Below are 14,247 nucleotides of genomic sequence, written 5' to 3'. Positions count from 1 at the left end.
CGCTCGAGCAACAGCATGTGCTTGCTGATTTCTGCCTTACCATTGTCAAAGTGAATTGACTTGAGTAACGCCTCCACCGCGTTTATTGTGGGAGGAGCCAAATGGGAGGAAAAAAAGGTGGACTGGATAGACAAGAGAGGACTTTGCGTGTCAGGGCGGCAGAAGACTGTCCGCTTTAGACGACATGTGCAGCGAAGTGAGCAGATACACGGCCTTTTATTTTTCGGTAGTGCCTTCAACAGTGTAGGGTGTAATTTGAAGGTAACTCCAACAGCACCACAGTCACATTTTTCTCGAGAATAGGCGTGCGTAATGGTTCTTGTTTAGTGCAGGCCGTACAGTCGGGGACTTAATTTTGCAGACCACGCGAGCGCGTGGCAAAAGCCACCGATGCGCGCTCTGGAGGCCCGGGCCCTGTTGTCGAGACCGGCGCGGCGCGCATGCGCGTCCTGTTTTACTCGCAGGAACGCCGATGTTCTCGCTTCCTGCAGCGGTGCTGCAATGGTCTCTCAAGCCCCGCATAGCGACGCCTTTGTAGCCTTCATTTCTTCCCGATGGCACATTTGGGGCCTAACGTGACGATTGCGAGGGCTTTGGCGCAAGTGCTCTTCGCGTCCTGATAAACATTTGTGCGTAATGTTTTATTTGTTGGTTTTGTGCTTTATCGTTTATAGACGATGAGACTAGCGGCTTGCGAACGGCGTCCCCGAATGAAGCGCGTACTAAGCAGTCTGGCGGTACGTGCTACCGGCGACGAAATGCCAGCTATAAAAATAGCGAACCTTTATCCCGTTGTTTATTGTGTAATTTGGCCACTGAACATATATTCCAGCTCGCTCTCCGCTGCCCATAAAGTAGGCGATTTGCAAGTTATATAAAATAAATTATTTCGGCGTTTTTGCTGCCTACTTCATTACTTAAAAATGATATAAATACGTACTCACATAAATTGTCTGTTCGCTCAGCCCGTCGAATTCGTAAAAATGGCACCTCGGGATCCCATTGATCAATCCCGTAAAATTATTCGCTACTTTTCTCCGTAATATTAATCGTTACTTAGGGCCTTCCGAACGTTTTTGTCACTATTGATTGATTGATTGATTGTAGGGTTTAACGCGCCGACGCACCGCAGGTGATGAGGCGCGCCTTACTGGAGGGCTCCGGATTAATTTTGACCACCTGGGGATCTTTAACGTGCGCCGAAATCTCGTACACACGGGCGTTTTTGCTTTTCGCCTCCATCAGAAAAGCGGCCGCCGCTGCCGGGAATCGAACCCGCGACCTCGTGTTCAGCAGCGCAACGCCTTAGCCACTGAGCCACCGTGGCGGGTTTTTTGTCACTATTGAATGGGTGTTTAAAGGGGTCCTGAAATCCCTTCCGCCGATGCGTGGATGTACATGTAACCAAATAAAGCAATGTATTAGCAATCTCCTCCCGCAAAAATTTTGTTGAAGCGATGAGTATTAGCTGAGAAATCGTAAATCAAAAACCGCGTATTATCGTCGCGCTGCGTTTCCTCCTCCTTTCAACTTACTCTCCGCTGTTGACGGCGAGCGAGCCTTCCCTCCCATGATGCTGCGCTCCTCGGCGGTGACGTACTTCCGCTATTGCGCTGCTTACACAGCCGTCTGCTACGGGCAAGTTTTGTTGACACCATGAATCCCGCTCTCCGCTCAAGGCTGGAAAAGTGAACGAAAAATCTGGCCGCATGTGTGCGGCGGCCTGCCCTTGCCCTTTCGCGGTGTACGTTGCTGCAGAACTTTGCTATCGGCGGCACGCGACTCTTTATCGGCGGCGAACTCGCAGCCGCACGGGGAGGATCCTGCGCTCGCTCCCTTGGATGCATGCTTGGATGCACAGCGCACTGTTTATCCAAAAAGCGCCGTATCAGATGTGGCGCCGCTGGTGCCGGGTCTTATTTTGTGGCGGTGGTAATTCCTGGCGGCGGCATGTGAAAAAGACATTTTAAACCGACACAGAACCCGGGCACAAAACGCCAGTTCAGCTTGGGGCGACGCGTGGTGGAGAGCGGCAACGTTGGCAAAACATGCTCCTCCGCGGCTCTGAGCTTTCTAGCGCTGGAGCGAGCACCGTTTCTTTGACAATATCAACCATCGGTTGCCCTGGAAACAAGGCACAAACCGCTCTAGAAGTCAGTTGCGGTTGCGTGATACCGGTTCAGCTTGGGGCCCCACCTCGCGGCATATGGGCACTGCAGGCATACTACTCACTCTCATTTGGAAGTGCGAGATGCGTTTGGCATTACAGGAGGCGATGGTGTGTGTGTTGTGGACGCCTTTGTTTCGCGATGAAATGCGACGTTGTGCTTCTGCGGGTGGATAGTGCTTCCCATGGTCTGGATTATCTTTCTCAAGCGGCGTACGACTCAACCTCGCATGGCGTATGTGCAGTGTGCGTGGCTAAAAGCCATCTCGGCTTGTGCGCCAGAGTTAAGTGACTTGCTGTTCGTCCCCGCAAACCGCGCGCGAGGTGAGAGGGGCAGGAGGAGGCAACCCATCGTCTGTCAATCGCGGTTCGAACTTGCAACACATGTTGTGACGTTGTGTTCGTTCGAAACGCATCTCTGGATTGTTTGGAAGTTGAATAAAATGTATGCGTCAAACCCGGGCATTCGGCTCAGGGCGTTCTCTGCGATTGCAAGAAAGAAGTGCCACGGGGCTTCAACGCTTTCTTTATGGAACGTACTCAAGTAAGAGAATATTCATGTCGTGTTATGGCCCTGTTGCATTCAATACAAACGGTTAAGCGTTTGTTTACACTTGTTTCGTTTGTCGTAAAATGTCCAAGCACTCCGGCACTCCGCTGGCAGATCGGCCGGCGAGCCGACGCTGAGCAGACGACTCATCTCTTTTCCGGAAGTGCGTGAAAAAGTCGCCCAATAGCAGGATGTCTAGCTCATGACGAACATCTGGGAATCGATGATGTAGACATGTGAAGATGGCGGCGTCCAAAAACACGAAGGAAAGGGTGAGAAAAAAGCGACAAACTTTGCAACAAAAGTGTGAGCTTTCCGCTGCGCGTAAAAGAGTAATACTTGGCTCAGATGATGTTGACGACCCAATCTAACGATTGCGCTAGTCAATTTAGTGTGCTCAAAACGCCTTTCATGGCCCCTTTAACCACTGAAAAAGAATCACCTTGTCCTCCTGTTTTGTTGTTGACCTTGTCCTTCCGCTCCGCTGGGCATCTGCAAGGTGGCCCTTTTCTGATGGAGGCGAAAAGCGAAAATGCTCAAGTGTGTTCGGGATTTCGGTGCATGTTACACATTCCCAGGTAATCAAAATTAATCCGGAGCGTTCAACTACGGCACGCCTTATCGGCTGTGTAGCATCGGCGCGTTGAAATCTCGAAATCAATCAATGCAAGCCGACCTTGAAGAATTGCTCCGGCATTGGAGCAATTCATCTTCGTAGGCGTGAATTCATCGACTAACAGCATCTCTTGGGCTATTATAAAGCCGGCAAATGTCCCTTTGAAAAACAGCTTTTCAAAAGTAGCGAATAATTTTACGGCATTCAATGGGAGACCGAGGTGCCATTTTTACGAATGCGACGGGCATGAGCGAACAGACAATTTATGTGAGTACGTGTTTCTATCATTTTTAACCAATGAAGTAGGCAGCAAAAACGCCGAAATAATTTCTTTTATATAACTTGCAAATCGCCTACTTTATGGACAGCGGAGAGCGATCTGGAATATATGTTCAGTGGCCAAATTACACAATAAACACGGTGAATAAAGGTTCGCTATTCATATAGCTGCATTTCGTCGTCGGTAGCGCGTACCGCCAGACTGGGCTTCGTGCGCGCTTCATTCGGGGACGCCGTTCGCAAGCCGCTAGTCTCATAGTCTATAAACGATAAAGTACAAAACCAACAAATAAAACATTACGCGCAAGTGTTTATCAGTACGCGAAGAGCACTTGCGCCAAAACCCTCGCAATCGTCACGTTAGGCCCCAAATGTGCCATCGGGAAGAAAAGAATGCTACAAAGGCGTCGCTATGCGGGGCTTGAGTGACCATTGCAGCACCGCTGCAGGAAGCGAGAAAATCGGCGTACCTGCGAGTAAAACAGGACGCGCATGCGCGCCGCGCGGGTCTCGACAACAGGCGCCGGGCCTCCAGAGCGCGCATCGGTGGCTTTGGCCACGCGCTCGCGTGGTCTGCAAAATTAAGTGCCCGACTGTACATTTTGGTCCTTTATGATTAAAAGGGAAACAACAGGGGTATACGCTAATAATTACGGTAGGACTATTGTGTTGGCTCGTTCATGGTCAGGACGCACTTGCATCGCCGGCCAGGAGTTCCAGGTATTTGCTCGCGGTACACGACCACCATGCTCAGCGGCAACAGCAGCCTCCTACAGCATGTGGTGCGCGCCGACGCCTTTCACACGATTGCTCTTGGACGCCTAGCCATTTGGAAACAGGGTGCTAGGCGTCATTTGCCAACGTAGCGTCATTTTGTTTGCATTTCCGGGTCCTAGAGAAGTTTGCGGGACAAGCACTCTTAGTGTGTGCGCACACTAATGGCGAATAGTATCTCGCTTGTGGGTTTACAAAAACAATGGGGACACATAATTCCCGAGGACATGACGCCCCCCGGACGGTTTCCTTTCGGCAGTGCGCTCGCTCTGAGTCCTAAGAAGCACAGGAACGTTTGCGGTGCAGCTACTCTTCATAATTTAGCGCCGCATTCCTGAGCCCGCAGCATTTCTGAAAGCCTCGGCTGGAAACAAGGACTGTGATGACTTCATGTGTCCATCCGGACACACACTCTACAGTCGCGAAATTAAGGGCGGTATAAATTAGGTCGTCTGGCCAGAGGCCAAAGCGCGAGGCCGTAGTGTAGACCCCAGCACTGGTGTATCCACGGCTTTAAAGCGTCTTACACTCCCGACTACTGCGCAAATGAAGGCCGGCTTTCGAAAGGTTTAGATAATGTATTTGCAGAGAGACCTTTTGGAGGTGAATGCCCACGTGGGTACTTTTTCTGTTTTTTTTTTTGTTTAATGGAATGAACTGAGCAAAGGCAACATGTGAAGGAACACACCCAAAGGCAGAAAGAGTATAGGGTTATACTAAGACATATTATGAGACAGGCGTACTGGCATTTTTTACGCACATAATGGCGTCTTCACACAACTTGCCACTGACAACACAAGAACCTTGCTGGCTTGACACCACAGCCACCAATATTAGTTTTCGGAGCATAGCATTCTCACATCCCCCCGCCCCCCGTGCCGTACAACCGACGGCACATATGGGGCTCAATATAGAAAACTTTCAATATAACCACCGCTATCCGACGGAACCTGCAAAACACATAACCTCTCACAGAGAACTCCTTTGATTTCGTTTTATTATGCCCAATTGTTTGTCGAAAGCATCTTCGAAATAGGCCTCAGGCCGAGAATTTATTCATGTGAGTGAAGCTTTGAAGGTGGTAGGATGTTACTAGTGTTTTCAATCACTTAGCACAACGGCTTTTCAAATGGAATTTTGTGCAATGGCCAAGCGCGTATGGGCCCCAAAGACATTGCGAACCTCGGAGGTGCAATGTAACCGCTACGCTCATTTTTCGCTACTAAATTCCGAAATCAGCCCCGAGATAAAAAAAATTCAGCAAAATATCGGCGTCTCTAATCATTGTTTATTTCTCATTACTGCAGGCCAATTCACTGACCCAAGGAGGAGTGGGTACATAAAAAATTGGCAGCGTAACTGCTCCTTTGGTTGCAAATGTCGTCAAAAGTCGATAGTCTCTGTATACATTTGCCAAGGAAATGGCCCCCTTCGCTTTCCCGCTCACCTCTCATGCTGTTCCTGTTCCCTCGCGCTCATCCCAAGGTAAACACACTAAAGGTTTGCTCAAGGCGATTTGAATTTACCGTGTTCCACTGCTATAGGCGGAGTTGTTCGATGCCAGCGCTGCAGTACGGCGGAGACGCGCGTGAATCGGGGCGGCCGACTTCAAGTTTATACAACCGCGTTGCCGTGCTCCACGTGCGTTCCAAGCAGAACGTGAAACCTAGGTAGTGGACCCTTCCTTTGCTGTTGCCGCGTGATTCCTCATATGCCGCCAGGAGGTGGCGCGGGCCAGAGCAGGCGGTACGCGTTGTTCTCCACTAGATGTAGAATTCACATTTGCTATGGAAAAACCAAGCATCCAGGAATTTTTTAATAAAGGAACACTGTACATATTCCTCGTGTACTAATTTTGCTTTCTTATATTTGCGTAATGTCTTGTTCTTGTTCAACAAAGTTGATAAGTATGAACATATAAACCGGGATTAGACGTTTACATTTGGCTGTGAGTATATAGACTATTGCGCACTAAGCACTTTGGTTTGGCCGGGTGGCTGAATCGAGTTACTAACAGACAGACGGACAGACAGACCAAAATTTCTTGGTTTAAGTAGCCCAAGATATCGTCTTTAAAAACTTCAAGCCGTTTCACGCAATCTAAAAGCTGTCGGAAGTGCAGCGCAGTGACTCGGCATAATGGGCTGCACAGCTGTTATCCGCTGTCTGCTGCATTTCAAATTTCCCGCCTTCGCAGTGCTCGCGCGCCCCCTGCCTGAAAGTGCGTTAGCGGGAGTTCTGTACTTTTTGCGCTTGCTTTAGTTTCGTATGCTGGAGCTGTTTTGCGTCATTTCGAACGAGTAATGTTTTTCTAGCGCGGCTGGAGCCTTTCTGCGTAATTTCGAACGCGCCATATTTTTCGTGCGTGGCTGCAGCCTTTCTGTGGCATTTAGAACGAGCCATTCTTTTCTTGCGTGGCTGAAGCCTTCCTGCGTCATTTCGAACGCGCCATTTCTTTCTTGCGGGGCCACTTTTTTCGCTTACTATCGTAAAAACCAAACCAACGAGCGTTTCTAACTAAATGAACGCGCGGGCTGCCGGTAATATGCACATATTTTGCCTGAAATGTACATGTAGTTTTTGCCTGAAATAACGGGGAGAAGTATGACATGTGCCAGCGGTTCACGAAGTTTGAACGATTACGACTATTTAAACCGCGTGGTTTTTGAAGCATCAGCGTGACCCCCTGACGACGTTACATCAGGCTCTACTTGGGTCCGTTATCTCGCTGCGCCGCCTGATTCCGGCAGTCGCATCGACCGTTAGTGAGCTAAGACGACAAGGCGAGCCCATGAAGTGCTCTACACTTAATATAATTGAACAAAACCAAGGACAACGAAAGTCCAAACAGCCAATCAGGCAGATATTTCTTTCCTTTTGCGACAATGGCTGCGGTGCCACTCTCTGCCCCTTACGTACCAGCGTCTAGCCGAGTAGGGATTGGACTTACACTTCAAAGCACCGGTTACCCGCGCTAATGCGAACTCCTCAAAAAACATACCCCTCGCGAGGGGCACGATCAAATGGAGAGCATTTCCGCGGAGGGCGCGCCTGCAAGTCTTATGGATTACGTATTGGTTGTTGTTGTTGTAATTGTTGTCTTCCAGCGTAGACATTGTCGATGAAGTCGATTGTGAAACGTGAAACGTGCCGTGAACCCCCTGCCGCGGCTATGACACAACGTGGAGCGGCTATGACGCAACATGGCGCGGCTATGACGCAACACAATCCAACACAATCTACTTTAATCCAATCCAATCCAAATCCAAACCAATTCAATCCAAGCCAAGCCAAGCCAAGCCAATCCACGCCAATCCAATTCAATGCCCCGCGCGAGAGAGTGTTATAGCGCCGAAATCGCGCCACCACACGAACGCGTAATGTTGACGTCACGATCACGCCACAGATGTTTCCTACCGGAGCGCGCGCGAACGACATATGTGGTTTAAGCGCGAACCGACCGCGGCGAGAGAGCGCGATGCGAGCGCCCCCACCTGTTCTTGCGCGGTAACCGACTGTTCCTCAGCGCGAACCCAACGCGGCGAGAGAGGGTGTTGTGAGCGGAGAGAAGCCGAAGAGGACGCGGGGGAGAGGGCGCACCTGTGGCCGACGGTTGAATGAGTCAAGGATATAAGGCGCGTTCGTAACCTTCCATTCTGTGTCGGCTTTGTGGCGCATTGGGTAGAGCACCATGTACCTTGCGTCCCGCCCGCAGAGTCGTGGGATCAAAACCTGGCCCCCATAAGTATTATTTTTTTATATAGTGTAGGGGGAGCGATGCGGACTACGACTACGGACGTCAACGCGGGTGACATCGTGAGTTACTGAAATGCTCTGCATTTAAAAGATGCAGGTGACATCTACGTTTAGGTCTTAAGATATATGACGCGATAGCGTTATTTCGGCGTTGAGGGGGCGTTATGGAGCTGAGTTGCCGCATTTATCACTTATGCTTTCCAAGCGCTGAACTTGAGTGACAAGAGCTGGGCTTTCCTCGACAGAACGTTCCTCGACGGAATTCGACACTGGCTTGTCATATGTCCTTGCCCGAGTTAGCAGCTATGATTTTCGGTAGGGAGAAGGGATGGTGATGCATTGGCGACGTATGAATACTGGAGTCCAAATGCTTTTTTCTGTGAGGTTGAGGCTGTAATGCATATTATGACTGGTCCTATTATTGCTTTTTTTCACTTGTCCGTTTTGGGCTAGGAGAGGAACACTATTTCTTCAAAGGTATGCATATATGACACAAATTAAAGACCCGCGGGGTGATCGTGAAAATTTGGAGGGGGAGAGCTGGCCTACGTGCTCTTCTGATATGCTGCCTTCTTCAGTGCGGGTAGGTTTAGCTACTGCATAACGTACTATATAACTGTATGCATACGTTTTGTCCTTTCTTTCATTCCCGCTGTTCCCCTGTACAGGATTTTTACAATGTAACCAGAAAGGTCAATGATATTATTGGTATTTTAGCGATTATGAAATCGGCCCGCGACTTTTCTGTAGTGCCAGGACAAGCATTCTTACCTGGCTGTCCTCTGGGTTAACAGGATGACCTATTTTGAGGGGTGTTTTTTTAATTGGCCGCGTTGCGCCATTTCTTGTTTGCCAGATAGAGCTTGCACGGGTGACAGGGCCGGGAAAAGTTCCAAAAGCAATTTTAAAATTTGCGCAATCAGACGCCAGACACTGGGTTTTATATCCTTATTGGGACACTTTTTTGGTTCGTTTGTGGAAATAATTACGGCTTCACTTGGTTTTTAAAAGCCCGGCGTTGCTCTTTTTGCCCCCTTTTTTAGCCACGGGACATAACGTTGGCGCCGGCGTCATTTCCGGTAATTAGAGAGGTGCTTTGGTGGTTTCGTAAGTTGCGAGCACGGATGGCGTCTATGTCTGCCTAATATGAGACTACACGCGGCGCTTAGAAAGAAGACCACGGTGCAATCGCGGTGTCTGCTGAAATCGCGTATCTTTTCTTGGTCTGGGTCAAGTATCACGGCCCTTCTGTCCGCAATGTGCCGCTGCTCTGTTCTCACGGCGAGCCCTCGTGTCTGGCTGCCTCAATTGTAGTTTTGTGTTAGAAGAGATGACGTACTTCCAGGGACGCTTGATGAGCACGGCAGGTAGTGGACGGCTGGCAGGCCATGACTCAATCGAAAAATGAGCCTAATAACGCTATCGCGTTAATAAAGCAGAAGCATAACATTTAAGAAAGCAGGTGGTGCTCCAAGTCACCGAAAAGTATATTAGAGTGAAAAATGTCAGAGAGCAGTGAATAACAATCTTCCAGAGTTCTAGGGCAAAATGGCGCAGTTTCCCCTAGTGGTGCAAGGCTGGAGAGGCGGCCCCTCTCCCTTCATGGGGTACCCGGATGATGCACCTCACATTTATGACCGAACTTGCCACTAAAAGTTCTCCATGGCATTCGGGCCCGGATAGTTCCATCCGCAGGCTATCATCATCTCTACGAAAGTGGACCGAATTAGCACGTGCTATATTCCGTGGCCAAGACCAAAGCCAACGCCCGCGCTACGAACCCAAAGGAAATTTTATGCGCCTGAAATGCGATTATAGCTCAGTCATGTAGACGCCAGTTTCGTAACGCGAAGGACACAGGTGCGATTCCGGTCATGGGAAGCGTTTTTTTAAGTGCAGAGCAGCTTAGGGGCTCGCCTTGTCGTAGCTTGCTCGCTGGACCCAAGTAGAGACACACGTTGTTCGGGTGTAGCCGCTGTAGTCGCGGAGTCCCCCAGACGCTTCAAAAGCCAAGCTGTTTATATTGTCATAAGCGTTTTAAACTCGTGAACCAATGGCGCTTGCCATACATCTCTCCGTTTAGCGCAAAGAAAACTGCAGACACATTTGAGTCACAATATACGTAATTAACCGGCAGCGCCCGCGTTCATTTAGTTGGGAACGCTGGTTGGCTTTGTTTTTACGATGCTCATTAAATGTTTTCCAATCCAAAAAAAAAAAGACGGCGAAAAAAAGTGGCAGTGCAACGCCGGCACGTGCGGCATGCTATGGCAGTCTCCCAAAGAAGAGAACTCCCGCTGGTGCAGTTTGACACAGGCGGTGCGCGAGCACTGCGGAGGCGGGAAATTTGAAATGCGTTGGACAAACGTCCGTTGAATTCATCAGGAGAGGAACGACACAGGGCGACGAAGAGCGCGATGGGTGGTAAGATGGGCGGATAACGGCGCCGTGCACAGCCCATTATGGCGACTCACTTCTCAACACTTCCGACAGCTTTCACATTGAGTGGAATGCTTTAATTGTTTCTTTGCAATCGGCTCCACGCGTTATTGCTCCCCGCCGCTGCTAATCCCGCACCCCTTGAGGCTTGGGTGGCCCAATGGTTACGTTTCCGGTTTCACGGCGTAAATGTCCGGGGTTTGACTCCCGGGACTTACCTTACGACATTCTTTTCTTGAGGCGGGCACCCCCAAGACCTGCTCGTTGTCTCCTTGCCTCCTCGCCACTTTCGCTCACGCGTTCAGGATTTTTGGTGCTACGGACGGATATTGCTCTGGCCAAAGAGCTCCACTATTAAAAACTGTATTTTAAAGCATTTGATCTAAACGATTTGGGGCTAGAGAACATTCATGACCATGGCTTGTACATCGTGTTGTACGTTGTGTTGACAAATGTGAGGGACATCTTTTTTTATATACCAGACATACAGTAGTAAAGAAAGAAAATACTACTGAACTTTCTGTGGGCTTCTAAAGTATAAATGTTGTTTAAATATATTACTTTGGATGTTTAATGAAGGCTGCGATAGTTGTCAAAAATACATCACTGCTTTTCTTTTAATGCGCTCCAGTTGCACATCTTTCTTTGCATAGGAATCCGAAATAATGGAAGCATACTGAACCTCTGAACGAAAAAAAGTATTATAGGCTATAATCTTGGTGTTCCAAGGTGCAGATTTCAGATTTATTTTCAGAAACGATACCGTACGTGATGCCGATGTGGTGATTATAGATAACTGGGTTCACCAAGTTAGATTGCTTGTGACTGTGACGCATAAATACATATATCTGTCTACAATATTTATGTTATTGTGCCTTAGGGAATATAAAAATTGACTAGGCTTTAGTTTCCTGGGCACAGGCAGTAGTATAGTCCTTCAGTGTTTAGCTGCATGCCCCATTTCTGACACCAGTTTATGATAGCGATAAGTGCGTGTTTTACTTCAACATGGTCACCCGATGAGAAAAGTTGCTTAAAACTTGTACAATCATCTGCGAATCATCTGCGAACAATCATCTGCGAACAGACAGGTTTCCAGGAATGAAAGCAGCTAAATCAGTAATATAATATAAAAACAGAATAAGCACACTTCCCTGTGGGACGCCACAAGAGACACGAAGAACGGTTGATGAGAAATTGTTAATTAGTACATACTGACGTCTATCTTGAAGATAAGCGCGAATTGACTGAACGATTTTTCCAGGTAAGCATAAACAACGTATTTTTGTAATAACATCCGTTGTGGCAATTTATCAGACTTTACTGCGATCTAGAAACAATACATCAGTTTGCTCAGACACATCAAGCACACGTGAAAATTCTGGCACAGTTGTATCTCACTGCGTAAGAGTAGATAACCCTCTTATGAATCCACGTTAATGCTTTGGTTGCACATTGTGGTCACTGAGCAGTTCATACACGTACTTTGCAATAAAAGGCTCGAGAAGTTTGCAACAACTGCTTGTAATATTGATGGGACGATAATTCTCGAACGATATTGGTGACCTTCTGCGAATTGGTTTAACGCCTGCCATAACCAAATAAGCCGGTATTTCCACCGTTGTTTGTGAAAAATCAATACGACCGGTTAGGAACTCTGATAAATATTCAGCGTACCTGTAGACGAACGCATCTGGGATGCGTGAGGCCTGCACATTTTTTAGGGCCACATATTAATATCATGTGTAATAGACCTTCCCGCGTTACTGTTAGGTCACTTTCGGAGTCAACGGCAGGATGGCGAAGAGAGACTCTGGCCTCTTGCATTATGCATTGCTATTGAGCTATTCTAAATCTTACTGAGCGTTGACAAATGGATGGCGGCTTTGCGTTCAATAGGCACCCTTTTGTCCTGTCGCAGGATTCGTGCAGCTCGACTGGAGATCCCCGGTGGCGGAGGGGAGAAGCCGTCCTTCTTCTCACGAGACTCTTCTTCGGGGGAGACGACCTCTCGACCTCCGCATAATAACATTGAGGAGGATCGGTGCGGCGCAGGGGCACCTGTGTCATCTTCCTCTTCGTCAGGCGATGATGAGGTAGACTTCGCCAGTGACCTTGCGCCCGGCGGGAAGTCCGGAGCAGGAGGTCGCCGCGAGTCCCGTCGGCGGAGCAGCAGCGTCAAGTTCGGCGCGGTGGCGGCCATTTTGCACGTGCCCGGAGTGCCGAGTCCTCGCTCCGGATCGCCCAGGCCTGCGTCGCCTCGGTCGGGGTCTCCTCGGTCCGCATCTGTCAGCTTCTTTACCGAGCCGAGCTTCATTCGTGACGTTGTCAACGACTATGACGATGACGCCGACGATGAAGACGACCTAGGAGCGCCTGTGGGAGAAGGGACCGGTGAAGACGCCAGGAGGTAGCCTCGGCGGGGCGGCGACTGTGCGGCCGCCGCCGGACTTGTAGTGCTGCAGCGGTCGGGATCCCGGGTCATCGGGTCGTCCGTGACATCTGAACTCGCAACTGGAGTGCTGGAAACAATGCTGTGAGCTGACCCGGCTCGGGGTCAGTGGTTCGCGTTCTAGTCGCTTGGTGGAATCATGAACCACATGACTTGAGCGAAGCATATCTGTGTTTCCTCAATAGAAAAATATTGTCCTAAAGAATCCTTTATTCTCTGTTTACGCCATTTTTTGCCGAGATAATGAAATCTTAAGCAGAACCCCAGAGGTTTCGGACAAAGCCTCGTGAGAACAGAACACACGGATCACCTTACCTGCCTTCCTTCGGTTTTTGCTGAGCCTTAACGTATGGTGTTGTCAAAGCGCAAACAAAGCCATTAAACGAGCCTATCGGGCTGTCCGCAAATATGGGTATTGAACAGATTGAGTTTATTATAGAGCGTCACAAGTGTAAAACATCCTGAACCCGAACAAGGCAGTTCAAACAGCCTTTCGCCGAAGTGCAAGTGCGGGCTCGTAGGGCCTTTAGTTATCCTTACAATTTTTCAGGATTCTTAAATAAATGTAATCCTCGAGAAAAGGAAACCTTTCCCTTGTCAAGCAACTCCTTGATGTTCGCAGTGTGAAAAATCAAATTACTACCGTAACAGTAATTGTACCATTTCTCACAATGGCGGAGTACTTAATAAAGACGCGTATGACTAAACTTTGTGGAGGTATTATACTCGCGTAATAAACAGTTTTTGCCAAATCTGGCACCTCATTCACACTGTCTCTTTCTGCTCATCCTATAGACTTGGTTTTAATATTCTGAGGGCTTTAAGAATGGAATAACGATACTCTTGGAGGGAGCGTTACGGGACATTCTTGAAGCCAAGTCACAAAACCATTGCTGAAACCCAGGTGTAGGTGGGCGACGACCCAACGCGAAGGTTTCAACCTGGCATACCTGGGAGCAAGTGCCATTTTTTGGGTGTTATTGGGCTTGACCTTGTTGCTAATTTTTCGGAACGGCGCGCGAGACGTGGTGAGTGCGTCCAGAAACACGAGGCGCGAGGAGGACTGTTCAACGTTTAATCTCCCTTCGCGAAGCCACCAAAAGCTCCAAGCGCAGGAAATGTGATTCACGCAGGGACTATGGCTTTCCCCACTTTAACCCTCCAAGCCGCTCCCCCACAGACCCCTCGGGCGCAGACCGAGGAGGTCAGCCTTA

The 14,247-nt window shown here is 49.0% G+C and overlaps 1 protein-coding gene across 1 annotated transcript in view; it reads left to right on the top strand.

Moving 5' to 3' along the window:
• The window catches only part of LOC144176050 (uncharacterized), a 152,467-nt gene extending 138,629 nt beyond the window's left edge, over nucleotides 1-13,838 (top strand). Inside the window, exon 4 of the mRNA XM_077705174.1 lies at nucleotides 12,503-13,838. Within this exon, the coding sequence (XP_077561300.1) occupies nucleotides 12,503-12,995 (493 nt within the window). The 3' untranslated portion in view covers nucleotides 12,996-13,838. The remainder of the gene's footprint in view (nucleotides 1-12,502) is intronic.
• The last annotated feature ends 409 nt before the right edge of the window (nucleotides 13,839-14,247 follow it).

The sequence above is a fragment of the Haemaphysalis longicornis genome, unplaced genomic scaffold (assembly GCF_048455015.1).
Source record: "Haemaphysalis longicornis isolate Haplotype H1 unplaced genomic scaffold, Haemaphysalis longicornis Haplotype H1 scaffold_1, whole genome shotgun sequence".
NCBI classification, from domain to species: domain Eukaryota; kingdom Metazoa; phylum Arthropoda; class Arachnida; order Ixodida; family Ixodidae; genus Haemaphysalis; species Haemaphysalis longicornis.
The sequence above is the reverse complement of the archived record's forward strand: the minus strand, read 5'-3'. Positions and strand labels throughout refer to the sequence as shown.